General features: G+C 40.3%; 1 protein-coding gene and 1 non-coding gene across 5 annotated transcripts in view; both read right to left on the bottom strand.

Moving 5' to 3' along the window:
- Positions 1-8,957: 8,957 nt before the first annotated feature.
- Positions 8,958-18,709, bottom strand: part of RGS7 (regulator of G protein signaling 7) — a 494,238-nt gene continuing 484,486 nt past the window's right edge. For 3 of the 4 annotated variants that reach the window (XM_032318238.1, XM_032318235.1, XM_032318236.1), the window contains one exon: positions 9,535-9,647. Coding sequence is in view for 1 of the 4 variants with exons in the window: in XM_032318237.1 (XP_032174128.1) it covers positions 9,597-9,647 (51 nt within the window). In the remaining 3 variants the exon portion in view is untranslated. Of the gene's footprint in view, positions 9,648-18,709 lie in introns of all 4 variants that reach the window. The other variant, XM_032318237.1, reaches the window with a different exon arrangement.
- Positions 16,220-16,390, bottom strand: LOC116576844. The gene has a single exon (XR_004280307.1). It is a non-coding gene; the product is annotated as a U1 spliceosomal RNA (small nuclear RNA).

Below are 18,709 nucleotides of genomic sequence, written 5' to 3' on the forward strand. Positions count from 1 at the left end.
GGTCATTTGATGCTCAACATGGCCAAATACATTTCCTCTGACTTCACCTTTATGTCTCAGGGATATGGCTGGCACTGCACCAGAATTTGTGGATGTCTGTCAAAAGCAGAGGAGCAGAGAGACTGTGCTCTTTTTGCTTCTGATTTTGAGTTTTCTTTTTAATATGAGTCACTCAAAGGCTTATCAATTTTTTTTTAATCTTTTCAAAGAACCAGCTAGTGGTTTCATTCATCTCTCCTACATTTTAACTTTCTATTTTGTTTTATTTCTGCTCCAGTCTTTATTATTTCTTTCCTTCTGCTGGCTTTGCATTGTGTTCTTCTTTTTTAGTTCCTTTAGGTGTAAAGATAAGTTGTTTACTTGAAATTTTCTTGCTTCATGAGGTAGGCTTGTATTGCTATGTAATTCCCTCATAGAACAGATTTTGCTGCATCCCAAAGATTTTGGACTGTTGTATTTTCATTTTCATCTGTCTCTCTATATTTTTTTAATTTTCTCTTTGAATTTTTGGTTGACCCATTCATTGCTTAGTAGAATGTTATTTAACCTCATGTATTTGTGATCTTTCTAGATTTTTTCTTGTGATTGATTCCTAGTTTCATAGCATTACCATTGGAAAAGATCCATGGTATGATTTTAACCCTCTTGAAATTGTCGAGGCTGGTTTCATGGCCCAATATCTGATCTATTCCAGAGGATGTTTTATGTGAATTTGAAAAGAGTATGTATTTTGCTGTTTAGGGTGGATTGTTCTGAATATATGTTAGATCCATCTAGTCCAATGTGTCATTCTAAGCACTATTACCTTGTTGATTTTCTGTTTAGATGATCTGTCCATTGATGAAGTGGAGTGTTCAAGTCCCCTACTATTATTGTATTATTATTGATTACATCATTCCTGTTTGTTATTAGCTGCTCTGTGTGTTTGGGTGCTTTCATGTTGGGTGCATAAATATTTACAGTGGTTAGATATTCCTGTTAGATTTTACCCTTTATAATTATATACCTTTATTTTTTAAATTTTTGTTACATTCTTTGTTTTAAAGTCTATATTGTCTGATATAAGTATTGGTTCTCTGACTTCTGACATCCATTTGCATAATAAATTTTCTCTAATCCCTCACTTCCAACCTGCAAGTGTCTTCAGGTGTGCAATGGGTCTCTTATATGCATATAGACGTGTCTGCTTTTTTAATTCATTCAGTAACCCTGTGTCTTTTTGATTAGAGCATTTAGTCCTATTACTTTCAAAGTAAATACACATACTTATACATTACATATTGATACATCTTATTGACATTTTGTTACCTGTTTTATGACTGTCTTTGTAGTGCTTCTTTGTTTCTTTCTTCTCTTGCTCTCTTCTCCCCTGGTTTGCTGGCTTTCTTTATTGATACACTTGGATTCCGTTCTTTTTATTTTTGGCATATCTCCTACTAGTTTTTGATTTTTGGTTCCTATTAGGTTTGTATCTTCTGCATGTAGCGGTCTATAGTAAGTTGATGGTCACTGAAGTTCGAACCCATTCTTTAGTTCCTTTACTCCTCTCCCCTGCATGGTTTGGTACATTGTCAGACTTTACATCATTTCATTCTGTGAATCCCTTGACTGACTTTTATAGATACACTTAATTTTACTGTTTTTGTCCTTCTTATTTTTCTTACTCCTGCTTATGGTCTTTCCACTCAAAGAATCCCCTTTAACATTTCTTGAGAGGCTGGTTATTGATAGTGAATTCCTTTAACTTCCGTTTTCTCTGGGAAACTCTTTATCTCTCCTTCTATTCTGAATGATAACCTTGCTGGGAAGAGTATTCTTAGCTGCATTTTTTTCCTTTTAGCACTTGGAATATATCATGTCACTCCCTCCTGGCGTTCAAAGTTTCTGCTGTAAAAATCAGTCTGTAGGGGCACCTGGGTGGCTTAGTTGGTTAAGCATCTCTCTTCAGCTCAGGTCATGATCCTGGGGTCCCGGGATCAAGCCCTGCATCGGGCTCTCTGCTCAGTGGGGAGCCTGCTTCTCCCTCTCCCTCTGCCTGCCATTCTGCCTACTTGTGTGCTCTCTCTCTCTCTGTCAAATAAATAAATAAAATCTAAAAAAAATCAGTTTATAGCCTTCTGGAGTTTACCTTGTATGTAACTGTTTTGTTTCCTCATGCTGCTTTATAATTCTCTCTTTATCACTACTTTTTGCCGTTTCAGTTGCTATGGGTCTGGTGTGGACCCTCTTGATTTGATTTTGTTGGGGAATCTCATTCTCTCATGGATATGGACTTCTGTTTTCTTTCCTAGATTTAGATTTAGAAAATTTTTAACTATTATATCTTCAAATAAATTTTCTGCCCCCTTTTCTGTCTCTTCTTCTGGGATCCTTATAACATGAATGTTATTATACTTTGGGCTATTGCTAAGTTCCCTAAGACTATTATATTTTTTATTATATTTTTTCCTCTCTCCTCGTCAGCTTGTTTGTTTTCCATTATTTTGTCCTCTAGGTCATTGGTCCAGTTTTTCTGTTTCCTCTGGTCTACTGTTTATTCCATCTAGTATATTTTTAATTTCATTTATTGAGTTCTTCATCTTTGATTTTTTTTGTTGTTATGTTTTCTTTCTTTGTTAAGGGTCTTACTGATGCCCTCCACTCTTTTCTCAAACCCAGTAAGTATATTTATGATCACTACTTTATTTCTATCAGGCATATTACTTATCTCCATTTGGTGATGGAGATTGCTGTGATTTTGTTCTTTTCTTTCGTTTGGAATATAGTCCTTTATCTCCTCATTTTGTCTGACTCTGTCTGTTTCTTTGTGTTGGGAAAGTATTATATCTGCTCTTGAAAGTAGCAGCTTTATAAGGAAGGGTCTTATAGTGCCCTTCAGCACAATACTCCTTGTTCACCAGAACCTGGCACTTCAGGACTGTCTCCTATGTGTTGCATGTGTCCTACTACTGTGGCTGAACTGCTGTCGCCTTTAGCCCAGTGATCTGCAATGGCTCCTTTGCCTGTTGTGGGCAGAGTTTGGTCCCTGTGTTGTAGTGGGCTGGTCTGGGGCCTTCTTGAGCCTGAGTCAGACCAGGTTTCTGCCAGAGATGGAGTAGCACTGAACTGCAGGCCACGCTCCCTTGTGTTTTCCCCTGAGAAGCTTTCTTTGATGGGTGGGCGCTGTACTCGAATCATCTGTGTGTCCCCAGCCCACGGCTTCAGCCAGAGTTGGATTGGTTTGTGTGTTTATCTGCCCCTCTTCCTGGGCCATGCGTCACTTTGGAGTGGTCCTGGTCCCTTTCGGGGCTGCTTGCACATGGCCAGGCTTGTGGCACTGGTTTGAATGGGCTCTGGTCAAGTGCATATTGGAGGTAGGTCTGTTGAGGATGTGGGAGTGAGGTACCTGATGTTAGCGAAGTGTGTGTAGGTCTGCTGTGGGAGGTGACCTGAGCTGAGGCCTGGCAGGCAGGGGCGTGTCTTCTGGAGAATAGGAGGCTGGGGCAGTAGTGTTAGCGAGTTAGCTAGTGAGTATTGACACTTCGTTGGTTCCCACAGGTGTTCATGTGTTTAGGCTGGGGGTGGGGAAAGGAATGGCACCCACCAGCTCTGTTGTTCCTGTGGAAGTCTCCTGAAGCTCCTTACCCCTCTATCACAGGCTCTAAGGTTAGTAAAGAAACACCCTCCCATATGCCTCCGGCCTTCTTTTTCAAACTGCTGCTTCTGTGCTGTATCTCGTTGGAGCAGTTTGTCGTGCTGTCGCTTTAAGTGCAGGGACTCTGTTTTCTTTCACCCTTCTGGCTCTCCCATTCTTGAACCTGTTTGTCTTTAAAGTTCAAGGGGTAAAGCCTGGCAATTGTAAGAACTCATGAAATTATGCCCCTCTGGTTTTCAGAGCCAAATGTTATGGGGACCCTCCATGCCTGGAGGGGCTGGTGTGAGGGTCTGTTTTTCCCCCTTGTACGCTCCAGTGGCATTTCTCACCCCCAGAAAAGGCCTGCAGGTTCATTTACCTCCTCGCCTCCTCTCCACCCTTCCTGCCCTCTCTGGTGTGGCTTCTTCTCTACATTTAGCTGTGGCGAGTCTGTTCTGCTTGTGTTCTGGCCATTTTCTCAGTTATGTAAATGAGTTTTACCTCGTTGTATTCATGGAACGAGGTGAGCGTAGGGTCCTTCTACTCCACCATCTTCCTCAGAAGTCAAGGTGAATATAGAATTTTAAAATCAGTTCCACTCTGCTGACTTCTGACATCCCATATTTCCAGAAATAAATATGATGTCAACCAGACTTCAATTACTTTGCTTTCTGGCAAATTTTGCAGTATTTTTTTTCTATTCTCTTTATTAATATTATAAAGTGTCACTATGAAACTCCTGGTGTGTATTTATAAAAATAATCATGCCTCCTCTTTTCTCATGTTTACATATTTTATTGCTTTAAACATTTAAAACTACTTCTTGAGACAATCTTCAGATTGATCTTGTCTATTTCCTTTGGTGTAAGTTCTCCCATTCACTGTGCCATTCACAATGCTTATCCTTCTAAGCATTTTTTATGAGTGTAGTTTGCAAGCTCACATTCCACGCATTTCGCCCGCATTTGCTTTCATAGAAAATCATAGTCTGTTTCATAGCTCCGGGCCACGGAGAATTTTATGCTCAGGGGATGCTCCTGCGTGCGTGGTACATCTCCTGCCCTGTACACGCTGGTGACGTACACGCCCCTTCGCATGGCAGGAAGATACTGGACACCATGGCCATTGGAAATGGCTTAGTTCTCTAGTAACCTTGGGAAATGTGCAAAGCTTTCCGAGTCTCTGTTCATGGCAGAGGGTGGGTCTGTAGCCATGAGTGTGTGAGAAGTTCTGGCCACTCTCCGTGTACTTGCTGCTTGGATCGATGCCCAGCTCTCCAGTGCCAAGTGACTTTAGTCTCTGACAATACCAAATATTCTCTTTGGCTATTATCTGGTAGGGAACTGTTTCCTTTCTCACTTTCATTAGCAGCTGTGTTGTTAATTTTGAAAATGTAAAAATCATTTCCATTTGGGCTGAGTGGAGGTTTTAGAATGTGTTTACCTTCCTAAATATTAGATCTTAGCCTAGAGGAAGCTAGACTCTTCCCAGTCAATCTTATGCGAGGGCCACTAAGGTTTACTATGAAAAAGAAGCAGAAAGAGGGGCTTTTATGCCTGAACACTTGAAGAAGTTTGGGAAGGCCAAAGGCAGGAAGAAATTACGGAAAGGGGATGGAGACTGAGCACTGCACGTTGTAGTAGGTACCGTCATGTAGTCGGTTCCATTATGTCTTCATCCCCAGAACTGCCAGAGCCTACAACTAGAATAGGAACTCCTGTGTGGAGTGGACTTGTGTGCCTTACTGCTGTGTCACCCCCCAGAGTCCATTCAAATCCTGTGGCCGACGGGGAGCTCTTCTCCACCCACCTTCCATCTTGTGAAGCGACTTTCTGTAGGCTGTGTATTACAGCCTCACTTGCCAGATGGTCAGTTTTTATAAACTTGGCTGGGACTGGCAGAGAGCCCCCTCGCCAACACCCCAGCCTTGTATCATGGAACCAAGAGGTTCCAGAGTCTTTAAGACCTCCCATGACAAATCATTCGGTTTGCTTATACTTAATACCCACTGCCCCGTTTAGCTCACGAGACCACTGGAGATCTGGTGTCTGGGGAAGGAGAAGATCCTCTCCTTACACTTTGGGGCCAAAGGTCATCGCGTATTGAGAAAGAGTGAAGATTTCACCCCTGCTACCTTATCACCACCATCTGCCCCCCCCCTTCTAACTCACATTGTCTTTGCTCCTGCAAGTTTCCATCATACATTCAGGTGAGGACGCAGCTGCTCTTTAACAAGCCCTATTCCTATTTTCCAGAGATGCAGTTTGCAGAATTCATTTGTTCGGGGTGCGGTGTCCTTGACTTAGCCAAGTTTCACTTTCCGGTCACCGTTTTGGTACCGACGTGACAAACCCACCATCGCACTCCACTTCTCTCCAGGCCTTGGCCCTCTGGTATCCCGATTCACAGCTCGGCTTTGGCCTTCTGAACTTCAAACCAAATGATTCCGCTCAAGCTAAGAGTGGTGTTTGAACATGTCTTTTATCTTTTTATCTTTGAGAAAAATGACCTTTTGGAGGAAAATAAAGGGAGGAGATTAAGGTAGATAATATTTTTTGACTTATTATGTACCTAATTCTGCACTTGGTAGTTTAGACACACTGTCTTCATCCTTCCAACCAGTACTGGAGTTAGATGTTATTAACCTTTAAAAAGATAACAAACACACTCCATTGTATTTGATTTCCTAACAAGGTGAAATGATTGAGGTCTCATAACTTAATAAAGACATCAAGATTTATGAATCAGTTTATTAATCAAGAAGCACTTGTGTCTACCCAGCAACTGATGACCTTTGTAAAGATGAAGTTGCAGATGCGTTACATTTCAGCCGTAGGAAATTATGGAGGCGCGTATTACGTGGAGCACTGGGTGTAGTGCATAAGCAATGACTGCTGGAACACTGAAAAGAAATAAAATAAAATGCAAAAAAAAAAAAAAAATTCTCCAGGTATTCAAGGACATACATAACAGTTTCTGTCTTAAACTTAAAATTAAATAACGATGTCTTATGTTCGATATGTCATTTGGCATCTTTTTAAAGGTAAATTTCAAGTTCAAAATTCTAGATAAAAAGATACAAAAAATGGTCGTACACAACACGATATATAGGATATGTTTGTGTGAGACCGGATTTAGATCTCTCTCCGTCCTTTATATTCACAAAATTCCTATCTGGTTTTTTTTTAATTTTAATTTTAATTTTTTTTAAAGATTTTATTTATTCATTTGACAGGCAGAGATTACAAGTAGGCAGAGAGAGAAGGAAGCAGGCTCCCCGCTGAGCAGAGAACCCGATGTGGGGCTCGATCCCAGGACCCTGAGATCATGACCTGAGCCAAAGGCAGCGGCTTTAATCCACTGAGCCACCCAGGCGCCCCACTCTCTGTTTTCTTAAGAAGGCTTAGAGATGGGTGGGTTACCTCCTGTTGAAGTTTTAGAGGGTGTTAGGATATGCGGAGAGATGTAATGGGCAACAGTGAAGTCACTGGCTGTTTCCGTGTGCTCTTTCAGGTCTGTAATAAAGAACACACAAATCCTATGTGGGGAGACAATCAGTGCGTGTACCTGGATTAAATTTATGCTAGTAGCTAAGACTTGCTTTCCGCATAGACAAAAATTACTCACAAACCATCATACTCTATAAAGAGAAGTGAGCACTCAGCCAGCAGAATGAGGGGGACCCGTGTGCGAGTCCTGAGCGGCGACTTCTACTCACACTTGTCATCGTGAAAAGGGAGCCCTTTGCCCGTTCGTTTATTTTCCTGGCACCTGACGGGTAGAGTTGCTGACCATACTTCTGTCACTCTTACTCAAGCAGAAAATCCACTGTAAATCCACAGAAAAACCGTAAACATTGCAAAGGGAACAATTGGGCCAATGGAATTTAGAGGATGAATTAAGTAGTTTTGCAACTGAGTGTGGAAACTCCGGGTCCCCTCTTCAGTGGGTAGCTTTTTAAGTTGCGGTGAGGTAGAAAAAGGCTTCTTAAAAAACTATTTTATTCATTAGAAACTTGAGAGCGTTTTCTTCTGTACCTTATGGATCACATTGTTCCAGAATGGGGTGGGAGACGGTTGCCCTTTGCTTGTTTGAGCGAACTGCACGAACCCCAACATTCTTCTGTCTGTTTCTAAGATACACAATTTTGTATCCTGAGCCTCGTCTAAACTATGTTAAATGGAGTCATTAGGCTATTTAAAGGTTTTATGTCCTTGAACTCAAACTGACTCACAAGCTTACTAGGGGCTCCTGACGTGGGGATACTTGCCTGGGTGTTTCTCTTTTCTGTCCTCTTGCAATTCTTACATTTTTTATCTCTGTATAAATTTGTGATTTAAAAGTTTTGCTGAAGGAATGACAATTTGTAAGAGATAGCCTCCAAAATAACCGGTCCTGTTGTGCAGGGTTCAGTGTCTAATCATATTCTTCTCATGGGTCATTGCTCGCTTTCCAATAATGTTTCATCTGCCCAAGGCTGTCCTGAGTTAAGTGTTTCCAAGGGAGAACATCTATATGTCTAGATTTATGTGCATGAACTTTACATATTCCTTTTCAAAAGTCATAGGGCATATAATTAAATCTTCTTAAAATCTTAAAGTAATTATAGTGTTCTGATTATTGGCCATATATAAATTTCTCCTATCACGTCTCTCCCATTTTATGACGGTTCTACACACTGGCTCACAGACTCACAACTAACTTCTCACTGATGTTGGTATTTTTTTTTTTTTTTTCAGAATTTAAATTGCAGAAATAATCTTATAGGACTCCTGTGAGGACGGAATGTGAGGATTTTGCGGGCAGGTACAGCCCGTACCGCCGCGGCAGGTACTTACTGAAGATCACGAATTATCATTGTGTTCTCAAAAGAATTAGTAACCACCAAAGTGTTAAAAAATCACTGATTTAGGGCACATCTAGAATTACACTTTAAAGAAGTTCCCGAGTGGGGAAGTCACACTCAAAACCCAATTCTCGTAAAAATATCCATTAGCAAAACCTAGAGATGCATCTTCATAATGAGGCTGAAAGGCCTGGGAAATAGCTCTGAACATGGGAAATCTGAACATGTGGAAGGCTCATTTGTGTTGCTCTTGATCGGGAGAGAAAGCCTTGGCCTGGTCCTGGGTTAGTTCCCGGACGAAACAGTCTCTGTCAGCTCCTGACTCCTGTGCCATCTAAGCTTGCTTTGAAGCCCTGAAATAAACACACCGGGTGATAGCTTCAGATTCCAACTCTACATCTGTGGATGCTTTCTCAGTGGTTTTTTTTTTTTGTAGTTGTTGTTTTGCTTTGTTTTGGTTTTTGTCAGCATGCAGAAGTCAAAAGTTACAAGAACAAGGAGATTCTGCATCTTTTAATGAAAGATAAAACAACAATATAAACATACACAAATTTACAGAGAAGGGATCAACTTTAATACATTTGGAGTAAAAGGTGTTTCTTATTTAAATATGGTATAAAAATAAATGCAAGAAACATTAACCGAGAATGTACAGACAACAGACAAAGACAGGAGCTTGTTTCTGACTGTGAACACTTGGTGAAATGAAACTTTCTTTGCTAATTTATTGTTTAATAAATGTGAAGCCATATGTATACTTATTGATATATGTTTTTTCTTTTACAATTCTTCCAGTGTTTGAGTGAATTTTCAGTGAACCGTGTGTCTAGCAGAAGCTTTAAGAGAAAGAGAAAGGGGGAAAAAAAGGTTTACTTCACTTGAACTTGTTAAAAAGGAAAAGACACAGATCCAGCGTAGTACAAGGAGAAAGTAAGCAGACAACGTTTTGAAATGGAGGCATTGAGATGGCAGAGTCACTTGAAATGGCAACGCCTTAATGTACACAAAGAGAGAACAATTCAGGTCCTTTGCTCATGCACCTTCTTGGTCTAACGTCCTCTGCTCCAGGTACTAACAAAGAGCTACAAAGTCTCTGCAGGGACTCCAGTCGTTTCCATGCTACACGGTGATATCCTTTTAGTAAGACTGAACGAGGCTTGTTAACCTCTTTGATGTGAGAGATTTCCCCTGAGAAAAAAATATAAAACACAGGAAAAAAAACCAGTATGATCACTGAAAACCTATGAGTAGCATTTGTTTAATGCAGCTGATTTTTGTGCACGGGTCAAAACAGAACCCTTTAGGTACATCTTAGCTCAAATTTCCTCCCTCCACCAACACATCAGACAAAATGATCCGCCCCTCCCCCCTCCATCCACTTCCTCCCCACTGCAAACAGACTGATGGGTTCACAGCACAGATTAGCAAATAATAAAACATGTCCATAAACATTTCATCAAGGCTTAGCAATGATGCAACACCTAGATTTGCAACTGGTTATAAACATCTTGAAACAAACCTTAGTAAACTGCTCTGAAAGGTAGCAATGTGAATGCATTCTCGTTCAATTGCTGGAATTAGTGTCATGTTTTTAAATATCTACATATGCAGAGGATATGATTTAATTAAACAAAATTCACTATTAAAGGTGTAATTGGTAGAAACTCAACATTGAGTCTGTCCCCTATCCTATATGGTAATGGAGAAAAAGATGCCAATTGTACATCTACAGATAATCTTTCGGCTCCCTACTTCAAACCAGACATCTCCCTATCTTTTTCCACCTTATTTCCTCCAACCTCAACCCCAACCCCATAAACATCCCCTATATTCTGATTCCATATATTGTGTTAATACCTAGAGTACATAACTCACTTTTCTGAAATCTTGAAAGCCAACACTGTCCCTGTTAATACTAGTACTCGAGAAAGTTTTAAATTTCTATCAGAGCTGCAGGTTGTCAGCTGGTGCTTCCTGTTTCATCTCTTTTTATATGTTCTAGTAATAAAAATAAGATGGTCCACTTATTTGAATGGAGTTTGTCTTTTTCAGAGTATAAAATAATGTAAAGTCAAAAGATTTTTTGAGAAAGACACGTTAGGAAGGAATTAGTCATAAGAGCAGTCTTGATCTGCTACCTAATACGGGTCAGAGTTTGATGAGAGGCAGGGTTGTACTGGAGAGAAATTATCGCTCATGGTCATACTTTGGGAAAAGAGCAATATGCTTAAGAAATGATCAATAATTTCAAAATCAAGCTTTCTTTACACTCTTTACAGTGGCGGACAAGGGCCTTGTGGCTGACGTGGAGCACAGCAGTGGGAAATCAAGCGCCCTTTTCTTTTAATTGGGGAAAAGGGTTCAAAACTTAGCATCTAGCAACTAAGAGTAGAAGATGCCTTCCCACTGGCTATGCTTTAGTCACTTTTGGGAAGGAAAAAAAGAAAAGAAAAGGAGTTCATTACGAGACTCCCGACTTTCCGTTGTCTGTGGGCCTTACGGACGAGGTGTGTTTGGCTCCTTCTTGCTGCCCCTTCTGTGCTTTTGCGCATCCGTGACATGGGGATAATCACAGAACCTACCGAAAAGCTTTTTCTGAAGAACAAGGAAACTAAATTGCTTAGAACTGTTCCTGGGACATTCTATGTACTAAGTTCATGATGGCTCTAGTTATAGAGTTAATTACTGTTTTTATCGTTAAATGCTTTCTCATTAGGACACTGACACCCGCAGTCTGTTCTGACTCTAATAGGGCATAAAGTTGCTAATGAATTGGAATCTAAAATTATGCTGCTTTCCCATCCCAAACCTGGGCCATAGATTGCTTAAATAATGTTGGAATCTAAAAGCTACCTTTCTGTACTTGGAGACCACACGATCGCCTACATTTACTACTGTATTCATTTCTTGTGCTATTAATACGTGTGTACATGAGTTTATATATATTTGTTCTGAGGCTGAATGATTTATTTTTAAAACGGGCTGTTTCTAATGCCATATGTGGGATGGAGAAAATGCCATATTGCTTGAGGCACAAGAGTGAATGTTTATGGGGCAGAGGAGGGAAAGATGCTAATGTAAATTATTACTTTTAAAACTACAGATTAGTGTGATTTGTTTAAAACTACTGGGAAGAATGAAATAGTCACATTGGAATAGAAAGTCATTTGAAACTCTCTATAATCATTTTTTATTTGGACTGTGAAAATTACTGTCAACTTTGTAAATTTAACAAATATATTAATATGGCTCTCTTTCTACAGACTTTTGAAACATCCTTGAAGCTATTAGGACTTGGCCTGGTAGGAGTTTCATTAAAAAGGAGGTGAGGTACAAGGTTAGCTTGACAGGCTGTTCATAGAGTACTCATTCATAGAAAATAGTAGAAGAACGCAGGCTCATAGTCAACCTGGGGATTTGTGATCATAGGAAAACAGATGAGCAGAAATGGGAAACAGTCACACGATGGAAGACTTGGTGTGATATCGTCTTACCAAATATGTAATAAGGATATTTGTTGTGTGTATTGAAGCAAATTTGGGTACAACTAACAGTTTAAAAAAAAAAAAAAGGGTTCCATGCCCCAGTCTGGGATCAAAGTAAAGCTCTGTGCCCAAAGTAAAGCTCAGGTGCCCAAAGAGTCACGTGAATTTGAAGATCTAGATGACTGGGATCTACCTGTAAAGCCTCTGAAAATCCCGCCTTATTCACAAACTGGAAGAAAACAGGCACTATTCTAGTGCACAGGGAAATATGGTTGCTCACTCTATTGGAAAATCTTAAAAAGAGCATTGATCTTTTCTTGTAGGCAAGAAAGGATGTATTTACACACCTCCTCTCCTATAAATCCTTTTCAGTGCAGTTCCTCAGAGGCTGTATTAAATCGGGCAATTAACTTTTCATAATTTTCCCAAGTTGATGAATCTGAGAAACCTGTACAGTTCAGTTTTAAAATCTTAATTCCGGAAACCTGCTTACAACTGAATTCTGTACAAGTAATATTTATTTTTAGCCAAATCCCGATGCATGTGTTATGTCATTTATACCCTTTCTTGTCAGATTCTAAAAAAAAAAGGACTGCAGTGGAGACAGCAATCCATGGAGAAAGACAAAGACAGGAACCCGAAATAAAACAAGAGTTCAGTATCCTATGAGGTTGTGTAATAGTTAATAGGCAAAAAGCTAAAAAAAAAAAAAAAAAGTATATAATCCATTTCAGGTCAAAAATACAGCTCAGATTTTGCTGCTGTCTAAGTGAAAACGGAGAGCACCTACCTAATCTACAATATAGTTGTCACATAAAATCATATAAACAGGCAGTTTTCCGGTCCCTCACAGTAACACCTCACCTCTCACCTCCCTCTCACATGCTCCAGAGATGCTGTCGTAGTGAGGAAAATACCCGCCTCCTCTCCCCGCCAAAAGGTCAGAATGAGCCTCCTTAGTGTTTGTTCTTAGCTCTTCTGAGGTACCTGTTCAGATTCTACCCGCTTTTCAAAGATGACCTTCTTATCCAAGTTCTTTCTAGAGCCTTCTCACTGCCCCCTAAACTCCTCTGGGAAGTCCCTCTCCGGACTGTCTTGCCCTTAGAATCAGAACTAGCCCATTTACAAGCCATGTGACTCATCAAATCAGCTGGCTTGGCGAAGCAATCAAAAGTTGCTAAACAACATGAACGTTACAGAATCCCCCGGGACATACTCCACTCCTTGCGTGAGTTGAGCTCCTGGGCTGATACTGTATTTTTAAAAACAAGCGTCTAGAAACTAAGGGAATGAGACTCAAATGTCTTGGGTTAACTTTTGACTTAATGGAGGAGATTCCTAGTGGAGTGAGATGGGGGACGCGGCGCACCCTGGAGACTGACTGACTGACAGGACCTGGGCCTGTTGAACGCCTACACTGGAGAGCTCTCCCTGCTTGAAATGAAGCCACTTCTCCTGGGGAAACTGGCACGTGAGTTTACTGGAGAGTGTCTGTTCCTACAAAGTTAAAGATCAGCTCACATCGCTGGGAAGAAGGAAGGAAGGAGGGAGGGAAAGAAGGACGGACGGACGGAGGGAAAGAAGGACGGACGGACTCCGTAGCCGGTTGGGAGCCGGCGCATACAGTGTGGAGGACTCAAAAAAGCCTCTTTATTATGTACTAAAAAGAGAGGGTTTATGAACCTATTTACATTTATGTATTTATTACTAGCTACCTGTTTGGATTGAGAAAGAATAATTAAAGCCAAATACCTTATTTCCTCAGTTTAAAATATTTTCCTAAAATAGTGTATAAAATGTTTTAATTTTTTTACAAAACTGAAATTATACTATGCATAGTATTGGTTTATTATGAGTAACAAAGTGATTATATTTTGATTAATCAAGTTGTATGTTTTTTTCTAAAATAATGTTTTGTTCAAGTTCACTGCATTAGTGGGTAAGGAGATCAATTTAGATAGATGCTACCAACACTACGAAAAAAACTAAATATTATAGAATAGCTTGGAATATATCAAAGTGCATCACACATAATGGAATGTACTGTTTCTGAAATGTTACTTTAGTTACACACACATATAAACACACAGTTTATATAGTAATACAATATATATATACACACACAAACACACACATATGCGTTACTATGTCAAATGTGGTTGGCAATTAAAAAAAAAGATGAAAACCACTTCTCAAAAATCTAAGTTTTAATAGATGCATAAAACTCCATCAGGTAGATCTACCTTAATGTATTTAAGAAACTAATAATGTATAATTGTTGTACACTAAGGTTGTGTTTTATATTTGGTAGTTACATGAGGCAGTGAATATTCTTGTATGCATGTAGGTTTTCTTAGTAATTCAACTGCTAATAATTTAATCCTGATTGAAAATGTAAGAAGAATTATTAAACTTTTGACACATTATGTAAAGTTTTGTTCAAAGATACTGTTTAGCAATTCATATTCCTGTTAACGGTGTAGGAAGTCACTGATTCCCTTACCCCTTTTCTCACACTAGGTATTATATTAAAATTAACCTATTTGGAGGGAAAGTTATTTTGTGGCTTTTTAAATTATATTTGGCTATTAATGAAGATAGATTTTCTGTTAATTCTCTCATATATCCTTTTAAAACTGTTCAAATGCTTTGTTCATTTTTCTAAAGGCATATTGTTCTTCTAATTCTTCTGTATTGTTCTTCTGCAGGTAAACTAGGTTAGATCTTTGCCACGTACCTGCTCATGGGTGTTCCAGACTGAGGACAGGGGCTGCTCTAGCAAAGGTTTGGGGAGTGAGACATGTAGCGGTCGTTCATGGTACTTCTGTGGCTGAGACAGAGAAGGGTGAGGTTCCTAACTAACCAGACTGTCTCCAAGATGTGCAGTTACTGGAGTAGTAGAAGTCCATCTTCCTCTCTGTTTTTGTTTTGAAAATTTTGAGAGCGAGCGAGTGAGCGAGAGCGCACAAGCAGCGGGGAGAGGGAGAGAGCGGGCTCCCTCCGGAGCTGGGCACGGCCCGATCCCAGGACCCTGGGGTCCTAACCTGGGCCGAAGGCAGCTGCTTCACTGAGTGACCCAGGCGCCTCTCCAAACCATTCCAAACCATTCTTAAGTGTGTGCGGAGGCTTAACAGACTGAGCTGTGCAGGCGCCCTTTCCTCTCTGTTCTTGATGGCATTTTAATCAGTTATTCTCACCATTAAACTGATGTAGTTCTGGTAAGATGTATGTATAATGAAAATTTGTTAATCGTGGTTAAAAGGTTGGGTAACAAAGAAATGCTCTAAAAACTTTTGTAAAGTTATAACTCACAAGACAGAGTTTACTGAAAAGAAGGCTAAAGAACCAAACTTAGATTAAAATAAATAAGCCAGAATTCTAGCAGCAAAAGATTGAGGAGATCTCATCTGAAGTCATGAAAAAAAAGGTTGTTTTTTTTTTTTTTTTTTGCAGTTTAAGCCCCAAATGACTATATTTAAAAAATTAATTTTTAAATTCCAGTATAATTCAGTGTTATATTAATCTCAGGTGTACAGTAGAATGATTCAATAATTCTATACATTCCTCAGAGCTCATCGTGACTAAGAAGACCCTTAATCCCCTTCACCTACATCACCCCCCCCATCTCCCCTCTCCCAACCACCAGTTTATTGTCTATATTTAAGAGTCTGGGTTGTTTTTTGTTTTTGTTTTTGTTTTTGTCTCTTTTCTTTTTTTTCCTTCTAATAAGGGGAGCATTTATGTGTCCAGGTTCTATTAAGCAAGGAAATACAACCATGATGTAGTTCCTTCCTTCAAAAGGGTTTATAGTTTCATTTTTAATTTTTTTCATTTTTGAAATTTAAATTCAATTAATTAACATGCAGTGTGTTATTTGTTTCAGAGGGAGAATACGGTGATTCCTGAGTCTCGTATAGTCCCCAGCGCTCATCACGTCACATGCCCTCCCGGGTCCATCACCCCGCTACCCCGTCAGACTGGACACAGTTGCCGAGAGCTGAGGTGGGGGAGCCCCTGCAGTTTTCAGGCTGGTCTGTAAAAGTTACATGACCTGCTCTTTCTTCCTGTTTCCGTTCCTACTGGAAGACGGTATTCCCAGTCTCTGCTGGGAGGGCTGCGTCTCGAGTATCGTGTTCAGTTACGTTCTGGAGGACTCTGCCGGCGGACCGGAGCAGACAGAGGAGGTAAGCAGCTAAGATGACCGGGGGACGGGGGATTATTCAATACACGTTCCTGAGGCAGGTCTCCCTCAGCTTTAATTTGGTAGCAATTTTTAAGGCGTCTTCTCTTTAAAGCATGAATGCGGTCGCCCACTACCACAAATTATGCAGTTGGGGAAATCGCAGGGGACATCGCAGGGGTCAGCACATCTGCAGTGCAATGGATAAGCCTCGCCCTGGGAAAACCACCTTCGTGATCGTGGTATCTCCCCTTCCAGGTAATTAAGCTTAGTGTTCATAGAAGTGTCTTTTTTATTTTCATAGTCAAATTTCAGCAGCTAATATATTTAAATAAATTTTGTAATTAATATCAATTCAGTTACGATAAACTGAACATGGGAACAAACACAATTGACCCTTAACCATGTAATTCAACTGCTGGTTGCAAAGCGATGTGGGCGCAACTGGACAGTAGCCTCTCAGCTGGGACATTCGATGTGCCCTTGGCCTCTATCAACGGGGAGGGGAGAGCATCATTTAGGGCAGTGGTTTCAGAGTGTGGTCTCAAAGCCAGTAGGAACAGTATCACTTAAGAATTAGTTAAAAATGAAAATTCTTAGATCCCACCAGAAAACTATTCAGACCTCGTGAGTGTGAGGTCTAGAAATCTGTCTTACCAGGTGTTCCTGCTACAGACAAATGTGAGAACCACTGATCTCTGATAAGGAGAAGTCGGGTCGGAATACTTCTACCTAGGTCACAGTTCTTAAACATTATTGTTCTGATGTATTTGTAACAAATGCAAATGGGGGGGGGAGCAAGAGAAGAGAGAGGGAGAGAGAAAATGACTGACTCCGTTTATTTGGGATGAAGCCATGGAATCTGTGTTTTCTAAGTCCCTGGTGATTTTGAGATATGGGGTATGGGGAGTTGAACCACACAGAAAAATAGTGAATTAGAGATTTTAACTAAAAGAAGGAAAAAGAACACTTGAGAAGAGTGGATGTAATCACATCTTCAAGTAATTCAATAGCTGTCTAGATCTAGATCAATGTTTGTTTTATTCTGTCTGGTTCTGGAGATAGAATTAGGGTCAGTATATGAAGGTTACAGAAAAGTAGATTTTTGAAAATAAGAAATGAATTTCTACCACAATGAAGTGGAGACAAACCTTAGAATATTCAGAAGGTCATTATCTAGGTTGTGTTTATACTAATGAAGTTGCGTTACAGTGACACCTCTATGGACTTAGTGAGGTCCTTGATGGACATAAATGTCCCTCCTAATGAAGCCGGTCATCTTCTTCATAGAAACCTCCATCATGGTAGGATTATGAACTAAGAGAAGGGACGTTTTGATTTTATATCTGTACAGCTATTTGGAATTTACCTCAGGGAGAACTTTGTGCATTTTTTCTGGTTGAGTTCTGTAGGCTTTGTGGCTTGAGATGACAGGTATGTTCATAGATATCCGTGTTAAAAAAATTCCTAGAGCATCTTAGGTAAATATAAACTGGTCACTGGATTTCCCCACCATAGATCTCACCAGTAAACACTCAAGGATGAACCATTTTCTCCTTTCTCGTACGGACCTGCAACTCCTCTCATTTATCATTTTGTCGTTGGCAAATATGGCTGTTCATCTTGTTTTACTGAAACTATTTGTGGTGACAGCTTAGAAAGCAATTTCAGGTTCCCTGCAGCATGATGTAGATTGATTGGTGTGAAATATAGCCTATTTCGTTTGGACAACATAGCTTTATTTTCCCCTAGTAGCATCATTAGTTCCTAAACTGCCACTGAACTTCTGTAAGCTGTGGACTGTAGAGTAGTTTTTGGTCCGGGAGCATCCAGTGCAACCCCGGAGGTTTCTCAGGAATGTTTTGAGGCTGCTGAGTAGAAAGGCGCCCGTGGGAAACTTCCCTGTTGCTAGTACATATGCCAAGGACAGAAGTTGAACAGCATTTCCCGAAGTCCTGTTTTAATATACTGGAGGCCTTGGTTTGCACCAGTGGTTATAAGGTGCCAGCTTCCTGGGTAGCTGGAAACCACCTGGGAGGTGCTAGGTAACAAGTTTATAACCCAGTACTACTTCTGTATCCAAGCACTATTGGATTCTTTTATCCAACAACAACAACAATACAGTTCTTAAACGCCTACTTCGGGCCAGATACTTTGCTCCTTATCTTAGAATACATGCATAATAGCCATAGCCATTCTGACATAGCCACTACTGTTAGGAAGATGACAGTTCATCACAGATGTTAACAGAAGTAACTCCTTTGGGGACACCATTAACATGTGCACCTAAATTGGCTCATTCTTGGAAGAGTTAACTCTTCAGTGAACAGAACTAACTCCCTACAAGCTTCCCACTAGCTTACTTCATGAAAATCACACAGTTTCTCTTAGAGCAGCACAGAGTAGGCAGGGGAAAGGTGAGGTCCAAGCAAGGGACCTGCTTACTGCCTAGTGGGGGCAACAAGCTCTGCAAGTGGACAAAGATAGAACCAGAAAGAGTCCTAGGACCCGACAAATGCAGGAGGCATTTACGGCAGGCAAGGACTTCTGTGAGGTCTCCAGGTAGAGGAGCAGAGTATAAAAGA

The sequence above is a fragment of the Mustela erminea genome, chromosome 17, assembly GCF_009829155.1.
Source record: "Mustela erminea isolate mMusErm1 chromosome 17, mMusErm1.Pri, whole genome shotgun sequence".
Taxonomy (NCBI): domain Eukaryota; kingdom Metazoa; phylum Chordata; class Mammalia; order Carnivora; family Mustelidae; genus Mustela; species Mustela erminea.